The following is a 14,437-nucleotide window of genomic DNA, read 5'->3' as shown; positions in this document are numbered from 1 at the left end:
CCGACAGCTCCAATTCCATCCATGGCTCTGCCCAGGGTCCTTTTCCGTCAAGGATCTCCTCCCAAGTCCATTTATCCAAAGAGTGCAGCCTCTCCCACTGCTGCTGCTGCCTCTGTTGCTTCTCCTGCTGCTGCCTTTGCTGCTGCTGCTGTTGCTCCTGCTGCACCTGTCGCTTCTCCTGTGGCTCCTGCCTGTTGACACGCTGCTTGGTCCTGTGGTGGGTGATTCTGTAATGGCTTTCTACTGGTGAAGGAGAGTCGGACCAAACTGCAGCGTGTAGATTTCGATCCATGTTTAATAAAACAACTTAACACGAATCAACACACAAACTCAACAAAACAATAAACGAAACGAAAACAGCCTATACATGTGTCTACAAACCTCTAACAAGGCCATCAAGACACACAGGACAATCACCCACAATACAACCAAAGAATATGGCTGCCTAAATATGGTTCCCAATCAGAGACAACGGTAAACACCTGCCTCTGATTGAGAACCACTTCAGACAGCCATAGACTCTCCCAGAAGCTACAATCCCACTAAGCTACACACCACATACAAAAACCCATGTCACACCCTGGCCTGACCAAAACATAAAGAAAAACACAAAATACTTCGACCAGGGCGTGACATCTACACTAAATTATCTGCAAATAATCTACACTAAATAATCTACAATTAATCTACACTAAATACTATACACTAAATTATCTGCACTAAATAATCTACAATTAATCTACACTAAATAATTAAATAATCTACAAATTATCTGCACTAAATTATCTGCAAATAATCTACACTAAATTATCTGCACTAAATAATCTACAAACAATTTTCAGTAAATAATCTACAAATAATTCTGCACTACTATAGGTCAGTCATTCTATATTGTGTTACTCTAGACTACTTTCACTATCTACATAATAATGTTTCAAATGATTGCTGATATTGTCCTCTTTGTCACCGTGCTATAGCCTAACAATACTGATATATTTGGCCTCGTGGCTCTGTTAAAAGCATTACAATTCACAGTGATTGAGTGAGATGTGCATAGGTAGTTAGTTGTTGGCTTTTATTTGTGGTGTGTGGAGAAACCGCTCTGTGCCTATATACAGGAGACAGTGGTCTTTGTTGAAGCTGGTTATAGAAGACTATTCAGTCCTACTTTAAAGACTTTAGTCTTCTCTCTTTTTTTTCAGGAAATTGGTTGTTGTTTTTGTGACATCATCCGGAGTCTGCCTCTGTCGGTTGCCCTGCCGTCTGATGTTACCGTGGTGATGGAAGATTGTTCCATGCTCCCAGACGAGGACTTTGATCGGTGATAGTAAAGGTAGATTCACACATCTGGAGAAAGGGAGAGGGAGAGGGAGAGAGAGAGAGAGAGAGAGGGAGAGGGGGAGAGAGAGAGAGAGAGAGAGGGAGAGGGAGAGGGAGAGAGAGAGAGAGAGAGAGAGAGAGGGAGAGAGAGAGAGATGGGGGTGCAGAGAAGATAGAGAGAGAGGGAGATGGATGGTGCAGAGAAGAGACAGTGCGAAACAGAGACAGAGAGGAGAGAGATGTCATACTTGGGTGAGAAATGACTGAGACTCTTTGGTACATTTGAACTATATCAGCAGACAGTTTTGCAAAGATATGATGTTTTTGGCTTAGCAGACACTTGTCAGTAAAGGGTTGTGTTCCACATGGCTCCCTATTCCCTATTAGCCCTGGTCTAAAGTAGTGCACTATATAGGGGATAGGGCTCTGGTCTAAAGTAGTGCACTATATAGGGAATAGGCCCCTGTTTTAAAGTAGTGCACTATATAGGGAATAGGGTGCCATTTGGGATGCAGAGGGTGTTTGGAAAGCATTTGCTCCTTCCAACCATTCTGCCCACATTGGTTGAAATTTTATTTAACTAGGCAAGTCAGTTAAGAACAAATTCTTATTTACAATGATGGCCTAACCCCCCCTCCCCGTGTTTCTACTGTTGATATCTCGATCTGGCCTTCCACCCATCTGAGAGAGCGCTCAGTTTGCAGCTTTAAAGCTTATGTTCTGCAATTCTCTACCCTTTGCCATGGGCTGTAGAGAACATGTTGCCGTTTTAAAGTTCATTTCCTGCTATTCTCCAAATGTTGCCATGTCTTATGTGTGTTCATGTGCAGAGATCTAAATATCACAACAAAACATAAATGTGCTTTAAAATAAAAAACGAGCTAAAATCATTAGCTGACATGGGCTAGTACAGTGCCTTGCAAAATGATTCACCCCCTTGGCGTTTTTCCTATTTTGTTACATCACAACTTGTAATATACATTTATTTTTATTTGGATGTAATGTTCATGTAATGGACATACACAAAATAGTCCAAATTGGTGAAGTGAAATGAAAAAAAAAAAAAAGTAAAAAAAAAACAACAAAAGAAAACCAGAAAAGTGGTGTGTGTATATGTATTCATCCCCTCTGCTATGAAGACCCTACATAAGATCTGGTGCAACCAATTACCTTCAGAAGTCACATAATTAGTTAAATGAAGTCCACCTGTGTGCAATCTAAGTGTCACATGATCTGTCACATGATCTCAGTATATATACACCTGTCCTGAAAGGCCCCAGCGTCTGCAACACCACCAAGCAAGCGACACCATGAAGACCAAGGAGCTCCCCAAACAGGTCAGGGACAAAGTTGAGGAGAAGAACAGATCAATGTTGGCTTACAAAAAAAATATCAGAAACTTTGTGAACATCCCACTGAGCTCCATTAAATCCATTATTAAAAAATGGAAAGAATATGGCACCACAACAAACCTGCCAAGAGAGGGTCACCCGCCCACCAAAACTCACAGACCAGGCAAGGAGGGCATTAATCAGAGAGGCAACAAAGAGACCAAAGATAACTCTGAAGGAGCTGCAAAATCGGAGAAATGCCAAAGGGGGTGAATACTTTCGCAAGCAACTGTAAATGTGGAGAAATATTTCTCTTCTGCTCACATTGTGATAGGCCTTTGCTTGGATATTTAATTAGTGGAGTTGCCTGACGACTCACTACGAATTACGTTTCCAAACTGTTTTAATTCGGCTTCAAACTGATTATCCTACATGTCGTTTGTGCTGATGTCAAAATGAGGGGCGTCGTTCAAAGTAACTCTTGGATCGACTCTAACCAATCAGACTTTCACAAAGTAACTCTTGGATCGACTCTAACCAATCAGACTTTCACAAAGTAACTCTTGGATCGACTCTAACCAATCAGACTTTCACAAAGTAACTCTTGGATCGACTCTAACCAATCAGACTTTCACAAAGTAACTCTTGGATCGACTCTAACCAATCAGACTTTCACAAAGTAACTCTTGGATCGACTCTAACCAATCAGACTTTCACAAAGTAACTCTTGGATCGACTGTAACCAATCAGACTTTCACAAAGTAACTCTTGGATCGACTCTAACCAATCAGACTTTCACAAAGTAACTCTTGGATCGACTGTAACCAATCAGACTTTCAAAAACCAATGACGTGATTGATGATTTGTGTAGGAGGATGTGGGAGTCGGGTTACAAGAGAAGAGCACAGTGCAGGCAGACTGTCCATTAGACCAACACAATGACCAACACAAACCACCCCTCCTACTGGTAATTCTTGATGGTTTTGTCACTGTTTTGACATTTTATTTGTTTAAACATCTAAATGTATTTATCACAGGATACAGGAGCTGTAAAAATGGAACAGTGAAATGCTCTCAACAATCGCAGTACAAATATCAATGATGTGACGGAGAAAAAGAGAGGATTTCTTTTTTCTGAAAGCATCTCTTCGTGATGAGCGTCTAACTGCTAAATTGAATATAAATATATTCTAATTTGCATCAGGATGAGTATCGTAGACCTGAATCATAATCATAAGTATGTATTGCTCAGTGGTACATACTAGTCCCAGACACCTGTTAGCGGTTTCTAGGTGAATTGAACAAATCCGTCTTTTAGCTGTTACTTGTTGCTCTGGACGTTCTGCTAACAGAACCCGTGTGATGTGACCCAATGATGGCAAAAGGAAGTAATCAGTTTGTTGGACGTGTGAGTTTGAATGGTTATACATTCACGACGTATCTGGTTTATAGGATGTAGAGGATCTATCGCAGACCGACAGATGTGTCTTGTTTTGATAACGGTCAGAATGAAGAAAGTGATAATCAGTCTGTTGGATCATGGATGTTTGAAGGTAGGTGTTTGTATGATCTGAACATCATGTTTCTAGCCCCCCAGATGCCAGGATTCAGGTACCAGGTAAGAGGTGCTAAGTGCCATGTAAAAGATGCCAGGATTCAGGTACCAGGTAAGAGGTGATAGGATTCAGGTACCAGGTAAGAGGTGATAGGATTCAGGTAAGAGGTGATAGGATTCAGGTACCAGGTAAGAGGTGATAGGATTCAGGTACCAGGTAAGAGGTGATAGGATTCAGGTACCAGGTAAGAGGTGCTAGGTGCCAGGTAAGAGGTGCCAGGCAGTGTGTGTTGTTTGGGATTCAGGTACCAGGTAAGAGGTGATAGGATTCAGGTACCAGGTAAGAGGTGTAATTTATAGCCAGACCAGCAGGTAAGAGGTGACGTACCAGGTAAGAGGTGCTAGGTGCCAGGTAAGAGGTGCCAGGCAGTGTGTGTTGTTTGGGATTCCCGTGGGGAGAGAACACACAAAGTGTAATTATAGCCAGACCAGCTACAGGGACGTCTCCTCTGCCACATCGTCATTATTAAGTCAACAGGTGTCATGGGTCCTCTTTGTGTTCTGTAACTCTGTAACAGATTGGATGTTGGTGTGTGTGCTTCCTCAGCGGCCTGCTACATGGAAATCAGACCTTCTGACTCTAGCTACCCAGCAACGTGCCAGCCACATAGAAATAGTGACAAAAAAGCACACATTTAATGCTAAACCTTTTTTGCTTTTATTTCCTGCTGTCGGTAACTTTGACTTGAGTAAGAACGTCCGTTCTAGTCATTCTACTTCTATGTACAGCCACAATCAGCCGGTTCCCCCTCACAGGCTTACTGGCTGGCTGGATCTATGTCCAGCCACTATCAGCCGGTTCCCCCTCACAGGCTTACTGGCTGGCTGGCTCTATGTCCAGCCACTATCAGCCGGGCTTCCTCCTCACAGGCTTACTGACTGGCTGGATCTATGTCCAGCCACTATCAGCCGGTTCCCCCTCACAGGCTTACTGGCTGGCTGGTTGATTGGCTGACTGACTGATGGAATGACAGAGTGGCTGGCTGCCTGGCTGACTGAATGTCTGTCTGACTGCCTGGCTGAATCTCTGGGTACCTGACAAAATGACTGTCTGACTGAATGCCTGACTGGCTGGCTTGCTGAATGACTAACTAGCTTGCTGAATGACTAACTGGCTGGCTGGCTTGCAGACTGAGTTACTTAATGCCTGGCTGACACTCTGGGTACCTGACTGAATGACTTGCTGAGTGACCGGTTGACTAACTGACTGGCTGGCCTTTGTTTCATGTTTAGCCTATTTCACTAACTGACTGACTGACTGACTGGGTACCTGGAATTGGTTTAGTATTTATGTCCCAGGCAGACTGGCGTAGTGTGCTGTGTCTTTGACATTGTTTTAGTGTTTATGTCCCAGGCAGGCTGACGTAGTGTGCTGTGTCTTTGACATTGGTTTAGTGTTTATGTCCCAGGCAGGCTGACGTAGTGTGCTGTGTCTTTGACATTGGTTTAGTGTTTATGTCCCAGGCAGGCTGGCGTAGTGTGCTGTGTCTTTGACATTGGTTTAGTGTTTATGTCCCAGGCAGGCTGACGTAGTGTGCTGTGTCTTTGACATTGGTTTAGTGTTTATGTCCCAGGCAGGCTGGCGTAGTGTGCTGTGTCTTTGACTTTGTTTAGTGTTTATGTCCCAGGCAGGCTGACGTAGTGTGCTGTGTCTTTGACTTTGATCTATCTGTTCTAGTTGCGTAAGAAGAAGAAGCTTTTATTTACTGTAGTCTTTCATGAATCTTTAATGGAAAACACTTTAGATGGCAGAGAGAGGAGAGAACATCTTCCTTTTGGATGGAGTTACATTAGTGTTAGTATTGGGGTGGAGAAGAGGAGCTCACTGTGCCTGTGATCTAACATGACTGTCTGCAGAAGAGGTCGACCGGTTATGATTTTTCAATGCCGATACCGTTTATTGGAGGACCAAAAAAGCTGGTACCGATTAATCGGACGATTTTTATTTATTTATTTGTTATAATGACAATTACAACAATACTGAATGAACACTTATTTTAACTTGTTATAATACATCAATAAAATCAATTTAGCCTCAAGTAAATAATGAAACATGTTCAATTTGGTTTAAATAATGCAAAAACAAAGTGTTGGAGAAGAAAGTAAAAGTGCAATATGTGCCATGTAAGAAAGCTAACGTTTCAGTTCCTTGCTCAGAACATGAGAACATATGAAAGCTGGTTCCTTCCATGAGTCTTCAATATTCTCAGGTAATATTCCCAGGTAAGACGTTTAAGGTTGTAGTTATTATAGGACTATTTCCCTCTATACCATTTGTATTTCATTAACCTTTGACTATTGGATGTACTTATAGGCACTTTAGTATTGCCAGTGTAACAGCATAGCTTCCGTCCCTCTGTTCGCTCCTCCCTGGGCTCGAACCAGCAACACAACGACAACAGCCACCATCGAAGCAGCGTTACCCATGAAGAGCAAGGGGAACAACCCCCCCCCCCCCCCCCAAGGCTCAGAGCGAGTGACGTTTGAAACGATATTAGCGCGCTAACTAGCTAGCCATATCACTTCGGTTATACCAACCTCATCTCGGGAGTTGATAGGCTTGAAGTCATAAACAGCGCAATGCTTGACGCACAACGAAGAGCTCCTGGCAAAACGCACAAAAGTGCTGTTTGAATGAATATTTACGCACCTGCTTCTGCCTACCACCGCTCAGTCAGATATTTGGTCAGTCAGATTAAATGCAACGCAGGACACGCTAGATAATATCTAGTAATATCATCATCCATGTGTAGTTAACTAGTGATTATGATTGATTGTTTTTCATGAGATAAGTTTAATGCTAGCTAGCAACTTACCTTGGCTTACTGCATTTGCGTAACAGGCAGGCTCCTCGTGGAGTGCAACGAGAGAGAGGCAGGTCGTTATTGCGTTGGACTAGTGAACTGTAATGTTGCAAGATTGGATCCCCGAGCTGACAAGGTGAAAATCTGTCGTTCTGCCCCTGAACGAGGCAGTTAACCCACCGTTCCTAGGCCGTCATTGTAAATAAAAATGTGTTTTTAACTAACTTGCCTAGTTAAATAAAGGTATAAAAAAATATATTTAAAAAATTGGCAAATCGCCGCCCCAAAAATACCGATTTCCGATTGTTAAGAAAAATTGAAATCGGCCCAAATTAATCAGCCATTCCGATGAATCGTCGACCTCTAGTCTACAGATAGATTAAAATAACACAATGCTACACAACACAGGCAGGCAGACAGACAGACAGACAGACAGACAGACAGAATACTACACAATATAGACAAACAGAAAAACACACTAATACACATACAGACAGACAGAATAACACAATGGCACACAGACAGACAGAATAACACACTACAGACAGACAGAATAACACACTACAGACAGACAGAATAACACAATACAGACAGACAGAATAGCACAATAGTACACAACACAGACAGACAGAATAACACACTACTACACATACAGACAGACAGACAGACAGACAGACAGACAGACAGACAGACAGACAGACAGACAGAGTAACACAATACAGACAGACGGACAGACGGACAGACAGACAGAGTAACACAATACAGACAGACAAACAGACAGACAGACAGAATAACACAAAGGCACACAGACAGACAGAATAACACACTACAGACAGACAGAATAACACACTACAGACAGACAGAATAACACACACAGACAGACAGACAGACAGACAGACAGACAGACAGACAGACAGAATAACACAAGACAGAGAGACAGAATAACACAATACAGACAGACAGAATAACACAATACAGACAGACAGAATAACACACTACAGACAGACAGACAGAATAACACACTACAGACAGACAGAATAACACACTACAGACAGACAGAATAACACACTACAGACAGACAGAATAACACACGACAGACAGACAGACAGACAGACAGACAGACAGACAGAATAACACAAGACAGAGAGACAGAATAACACAATACAGACAGACAGAATAACACAATACAGACAGACAGAATAACACACTACAGACAGACAGACAGAATAACACACTACAGACAGACAGACAGAATAACACACTACAGACAGACAGAGTAACACAATACAGACAGACAGACAGACAGACAGACAGACAGACAGACAGACAGACAGAATAACACAATACAGACAGACAGAGTAACACAATACAGACAGACAGACAGACAGACAGACAGACAGACAGAATAACACAATACAGACAGACAGACAGACAGACAGAATAACACAATACAGACAGACAGACAGACAGACAGAATAACACAAGACAGACAGACAGCATAACACAATACAGACAGACAGACAGACAGACAGACAGACAGACAGACAGACAGACAGACAGACAGACTAACACAATACAGACAGACAGACAGACAGAATAATGTGACTGTTGTTTTCAGAGTAGTAGGTTAATACTGTTTTCCAAACCTCACTGTGAGACAGACAACCTTCCTATGTAATATCACAGCTATGAGGATGAGGATGATGACCCCAGTATATAATCTCAATGAGGATGATGACCCCAGTACATAATCTCAATGAGGATGATGACCCCAGTATATAATCTCAATGAGAATGAAGATGACCCCAGTATATAATCTCAATGAGGATGATGACCCCAGTATATAATCTCAATGAGGATGAAGATGACCCCAGTATATAATCTCAATGAGGATGATGACCCCAGTATATAATATCAATGAGGATGATGACCCCAGTATATAATCTCAATGAGGATGATGACCCCAGTATATAATCTCAATGAGAATGATGACCCCAGTATATAATCTCAATGAGAATGGTGACCCCAGTACATAATCTCAATGAGGATGATGACACCAGTACATAATCTTAATGAGAATGATGACCCCAGTATATAATCTCGATGAGGATGGTCCTCGTGCATAATCTCACAGCTAGGACGATGAAGATGATGACCTTCGTATGTGGTTACAAAGGTAATAAGAAGCTCCTAGGATGGCTATTAAGGTTATAGAATGTGGTAAAGGCCCTGATTTATTTCCTCTTTGCCTAGTGCCTTCCTCTCTCCTACTTCTCTTCAGAGAGTTTTGAACCACACTTTCCTTTGTTCAATGCTGGCTGAAGACCTAACTAGCCAGTAACTAGCTAACACCAGACACAGATGAAGACCTAGCTAGCCAGTAACTAGCTAACACCAGACACAGATGAAGACCTAGCTAGCCAGTAACTAGCTAACACCAGACACAGATGAAGACCTAGCTAGCCAGTAACTAGCTAACACCAGACACAGATGAAGACCTGAGCTAGCCAGTAACTAGCTAACACCAGACACAGATGAAGACCTAGCTAGCTAGTAACTAGCTAACACCAGACACAGATGAAGACCTAGCTAGTCAGTAACTAGCTAACACCAGACACAGATGAAGACCTAGCTAGCCAGTAACTAGCTAACACCAGACCTCTGGATAACAGCGTCTACTAAATTACTAAAATGTGAAAATGTTTGTGCATGTTTTAAACTGTTTGATCAAAGCTCCACAAGACAACTACTTTCCAGCTTCTCAATGAGCATTGGTCAAAACATAACTCAACACACACACACACACACACACACACACACACACACACACACACAGGGAGTTAGTGGTGACAGACCACTGTAATCAGTCCACTGAGTAGGCAACCAATTAAGTTGACGGAGAATCTAAAGGCTATTTCCTTATTAGTACCGCAATAAAATGAACTCCCATAAATCTAGCTGTGTTAAAACACTGTGAGAACTGGTTAGGCCTAAACACTAAACACACGGGCAGTGAGAAGTGGCCACACTTTGTGTTGTGTGTGTGTGTGTGTGTGTGTGTGTAACTGTATAGACAAAGAGCAATGGCCTGGCTTGATCAAACATTTTAGCTAACACAGACACAGATGAAGACATTTTAGTGTCTGTGTTTGTGTGTGGGTGTGTGTGTGTGTGTGTGTGTACCATAAAGATGGCAATAGTGTTCCAGTATCTAGTAAAGACACAGATTCTAGTAGCAGTACCATTCAGCCATCACCAGTGACAGTGGGACCATTCAGCCATCACTCGGTGTCAGTGGGACCATTCAGCCATCACCAGTGACAGTGGGACCATTCAGCCATCACTCGGTGACAGTGGGACCATTCAGCCATCCTCTGACAGTGGGACCATTCAGCCATTACTAAAGTGGGAAATTCAGCCATCACTCGGTGCAGTGGGACCATTCAGCCATCACTCGGTGACAGTGGGACCATTCAGCCATCACTCGGTGACAGTGGGACCATTGGTCAGTGGGACCATTCAGCCATCACACGGTGACAGTGGGACCATTCAGCCATCACTCAGCAGCAGTGGGACCATTCAGCCATCACTTTGTGACAGTGGGACCATTCAGCCATCACCGGTGACAGTGGGACCATTCAGCCATCACTCGGTGACAGTGGGACCATTCAGCCATCAGTACCGGCGGCAGTGGGACCATTCAGCCATCACTCGGTGACAGTGGGACCATTCAGCCATCATTGAGTGACAGTGGGACCATTCACTAAATCACACGGTGACAGTGGGACCATTCAGCCATCACTCGGTGACAGTGGGACCGTTCAGCCATCACTGAGCGGCAATGGGACCATTCAGCCATCACTCGGCGACAGTGGGACCATTCAGCCATCACTTGGTGACAGTGGGACCGTTCAGCCATCAATAGCGGCAATGGGACCATTCAGCCATCACTCGGCGGCAGTGGGACCATTCAGCCATCACTCGGTGACAGTGGGACCATTCAGCCATCACTCAGCAGCAGTGGGACCATTCAGCCATCACTTTGTGACAGTGGGACCATTCAGCCATCACTCGGTGACAGTGGGACCATTCAGCCATCACTCGGTGACAGTGGGACCATTCAGCCATCACTCGGTGACAGTGGGACCATTCAGCCATCACTCGGCGGCAGTGGGACCATTCAGCCATCACTCGGTGACAGTGGGACCATTCAGCCATCATTCGGTGACAGTGGGACCATTCAGCCATCATTCGGTGACAGTGGGACCATTCAGCCATCACTCGGTGACAGTGGGACCGTTCAGCCATCACTCGGTGACAGTGGGACCGTTCAGCCATCACTCGGCGGCAGTGGGACCATTCAGCCATCACTCGGCGACAGTGGGACCATTCAGCCATCACTCGGTGACAGTGGGACCATTCAGCCATCACTCGGTGACAGTGGGACCATTCAGCCATCACTCGGTGACAGTGGGACCATTCAGCCATCACTCGGTGACAGTGGGACCATTCAGCCATCACTCAATGCGAAAGAGGACATAGAAAGGTATACAGGTAGAAAGTGATGATGAATATAAAGAATATGAATATAAAGTGATGAACAATAGTGCCTATCCCAGTCCCTCGCCCAGTACTTAGTAATGATGCTAAGGTACATGACAAATGTCCCCGTCTGATAGTGTACCGCTGACCACAGCCCCTTAGTGTGAAATTATTAACATGGTACAACCAGACTATTTCCCAGACACATTACATTTCACCCTTGAAGAGGTAGATCATGTTTTGTCTTCCCTAACAAAACAAAAAAAAGGCAATTGTTACAGATGGTGTCATATTTGTATAAACATAATAAGATTCATCAACTGAGACATAGACTGAACAAGTTCCACAAAATCAAAAGTAGCAGTCAGTATCTGGTGTGGCCACCAGCTGCATCTCCTCCTCATGGACTGCACCGGATTTGCCAGTTCAGCTGCGAGATGCTACCCCACCCCACTCTTCCAACAAGGCACGTCCCAGACGTGCTCAATAGTATTGAGATCCGGGCTCTTCACTGGCCATGGCAGAACACCGACATTCCTGTCTTGCAGGAAATCACGCACGGAACGAGCAGTATGGCTGGTGGCATTGTCATGCTGGAGGGTCAAGTCAGGATGAGCCTGCAGGAAAGGTACCACATGAGGGAGGAGGATGTCTTCCCTGTAACGCACAGCATTGAGATTGCCTGCAATGACAACAAGCTCAGTCCGATGATGCTGTGACACACCGCCCCAGACCATGAAGAACCCTCCACCTCCAAATCGATCCCGCTCTAGAGTACAGGCCTCGGTGTAACGCTCATTCCTTCGACAATAAATGCGAATCCGACCATCACCCATGGTGAGACAAAACTGTGACTCGTCAAGGAAGAGCACTTTTTGCCAGTCCTGTCTGGTCCAGCGATGGTGGGTTTGTGCCCATAGGCGACGTTGTTGGCGGTGATGTCTGGTGAGGACCTGCCTTACAACAGGCCTACAAGCCTTCAGTAAAGCCCTCTTGGCTTTTTACGGACAGTCTGAGCACTGATGGAGGGATTGTGCATTCCTGGTGTAACTCGGGCAGTTGTTGTTGCCATCCTGTACCTGTCCCGCAGGTGTGATATTCGGATGTATCGATCCTGTGCAGGTATTGTTACATGTGGTCTGCCACTGCGAGGACGATCAGCTGTCCGTCCTGTCTCCCTGTACCACTGTCTTAAGTGTCTCACAGTACGGACATTGCAATTTATTGCCCTGGCCACATCTTCAGTCCTCATGCCTCCTTGCAGCATGCCAAAGGCACGTTCACGCAGATGAGTAGGGACCCTGGGCATCGTTCTTCTGGTGTTTTCAGAGTAAGTATAAAGGCCTCTTTAGTGTCCTAAGTTTTCATAACTGTGACCTTAATTGCCTACCGTCTGTAAGCTGTTAGTGTCTTAACGACCGTTCCACAGGTGCATGTTCATTAATTGTTTATGGTTCATTGAACAAGCATGGGAAACACTGGGAAACAGTGTTTAAACCCTTAACAATGAAGATCTGTGAAGTTATTTGGATTTGTACGAATTATCTTTGAAAGACCGGGTCCTGAAAAAAGGGACATTTCTTTTTTTGCTGAGTTTACGTTTAATGTTGCTGGCGAGTGTGGGACAATTTGAGTAGGTTCTCCGTGAGTATTCAACAATGCTTGATATGATTAATATTTCCCCTCTGCATGTCATAATGAAGCTAGAAGCTGTGAGAGAGGTGGCCCTAGAAAAGATTCAGCATCTTCTTGCAAACATGAATATCCCACAGAAAGTTCTAACAAAAGTCCATTTAAGTGGTGAAAAAGTGGCTATGCTTAATTAAAGCACTCACACCACACAGGATGTTGTTCTTCCCGAGTTAAAGAGATGCGTGTTTAGGTGTCCCGAATATTAAGTAGATGTAACCTGCTACAGGACATGCTCAACAGTGATGATGTGACAGTTAGGGAACTAACCAGAGCCTCCCTCCTTCTGGACCTACAAGGGAAGGAAAGTTCCACTGGCCAGAACAACTTCCTGGACTTCAAGAGGAAGGCCAATGGAAAATTGGACAGTTTTGCTGTGGGCTTTGGAGTCCGGTCAGACTGGCTGGACCTCAATGACCTGTGCAACAGGACTGGAGCTCAGGTGGACACGGACTGATATGCAAACTGAGCCAGTGACTTTTCTCTGATGCAGTTGTGGCAGATCGCAGTGTGGTTGTGGAGGCATTATAGAACAACTCATCTTAAATCCAGGACAACACTCCTTGGTATTAGAGAGATACAGCTACTGTAACACTGGACTGGCCTGAGGCTGCAGGGGAAACTCACTGCTCTGGACTGTACTGATGACTATGTCTCCCATTCCATGTACCAGAATGCTGCCATTGGTGAGGACGTGCTCACCTTTACCGTTAAAGCGAGGTTGCAAGTTCTACCAACAAAATATAATCAGGTACTCTGGTACCCTTCAAACCGTGACCCATTTTGTATTCTACATGAGTCAAATGTAATGGAGGTCATTGCCCATGGCTGCTGTTCATACAAGGATTTGTACATTGCTAGACATGTTGACCTGAAAGCCAGCAAGGTGAGACAAGTGGTCTCCCCAACAGCACACATGCAGAAACAGTGTTGTGTAAACAGGAATATTATGTGTTTTCCTGTTTGCCAAATCAGCCAAATATTGTTGTTGTGGGGGAGGCCAGTGGGAGGTGCTGATGTTGTTGTGGGGGGAGGCCAGCGGGAGGTGCTCATGTTGTTGTGGGAGTTGGCCAGGGGAGGTGCTCATGTTGTTGTGGGGGAGGCCAGCGGGAGGTGCTCATGTTGTTGTGGGAGTT

At 44.5% G+C, this 14,437-nt stretch overlaps 1 protein-coding gene across 1 annotated transcript in view; it reads right to left on the bottom strand.

The window, feature by feature from the left end:
• Nucleotides 1-795: 795 nt before the first annotated feature.
• The window catches only part of LOC135559861 (uncharacterized), a 49,353-nt gene continuing 35,711 nt past the window's right edge, over nt 796-14,437 (bottom strand). The window contains exon 6 of the mRNA XM_065000749.1: nt 796-1,347. Within this exon, the coding sequence (XP_064856821.1) occupies nt 1,270-1,347 (78 nt within the window). The 3' untranslated portion in view covers nt 796-1,269. The remainder of the gene's footprint in view (nt 1,348-14,437) is intronic.

Source organism: Oncorhynchus nerka, linkage group LG15, assembly GCF_034236695.1.
Source record: "Oncorhynchus nerka isolate Pitt River linkage group LG15, Oner_Uvic_2.0, whole genome shotgun sequence".
Lineage (NCBI taxonomy): Eukaryota > Metazoa > Chordata > Actinopteri > Salmoniformes > Salmonidae > Oncorhynchus > Oncorhynchus nerka.
The sequence above is the reverse complement of the archived record's forward strand: the minus strand, read 5'-3'. Positions and strand labels throughout refer to the sequence as shown.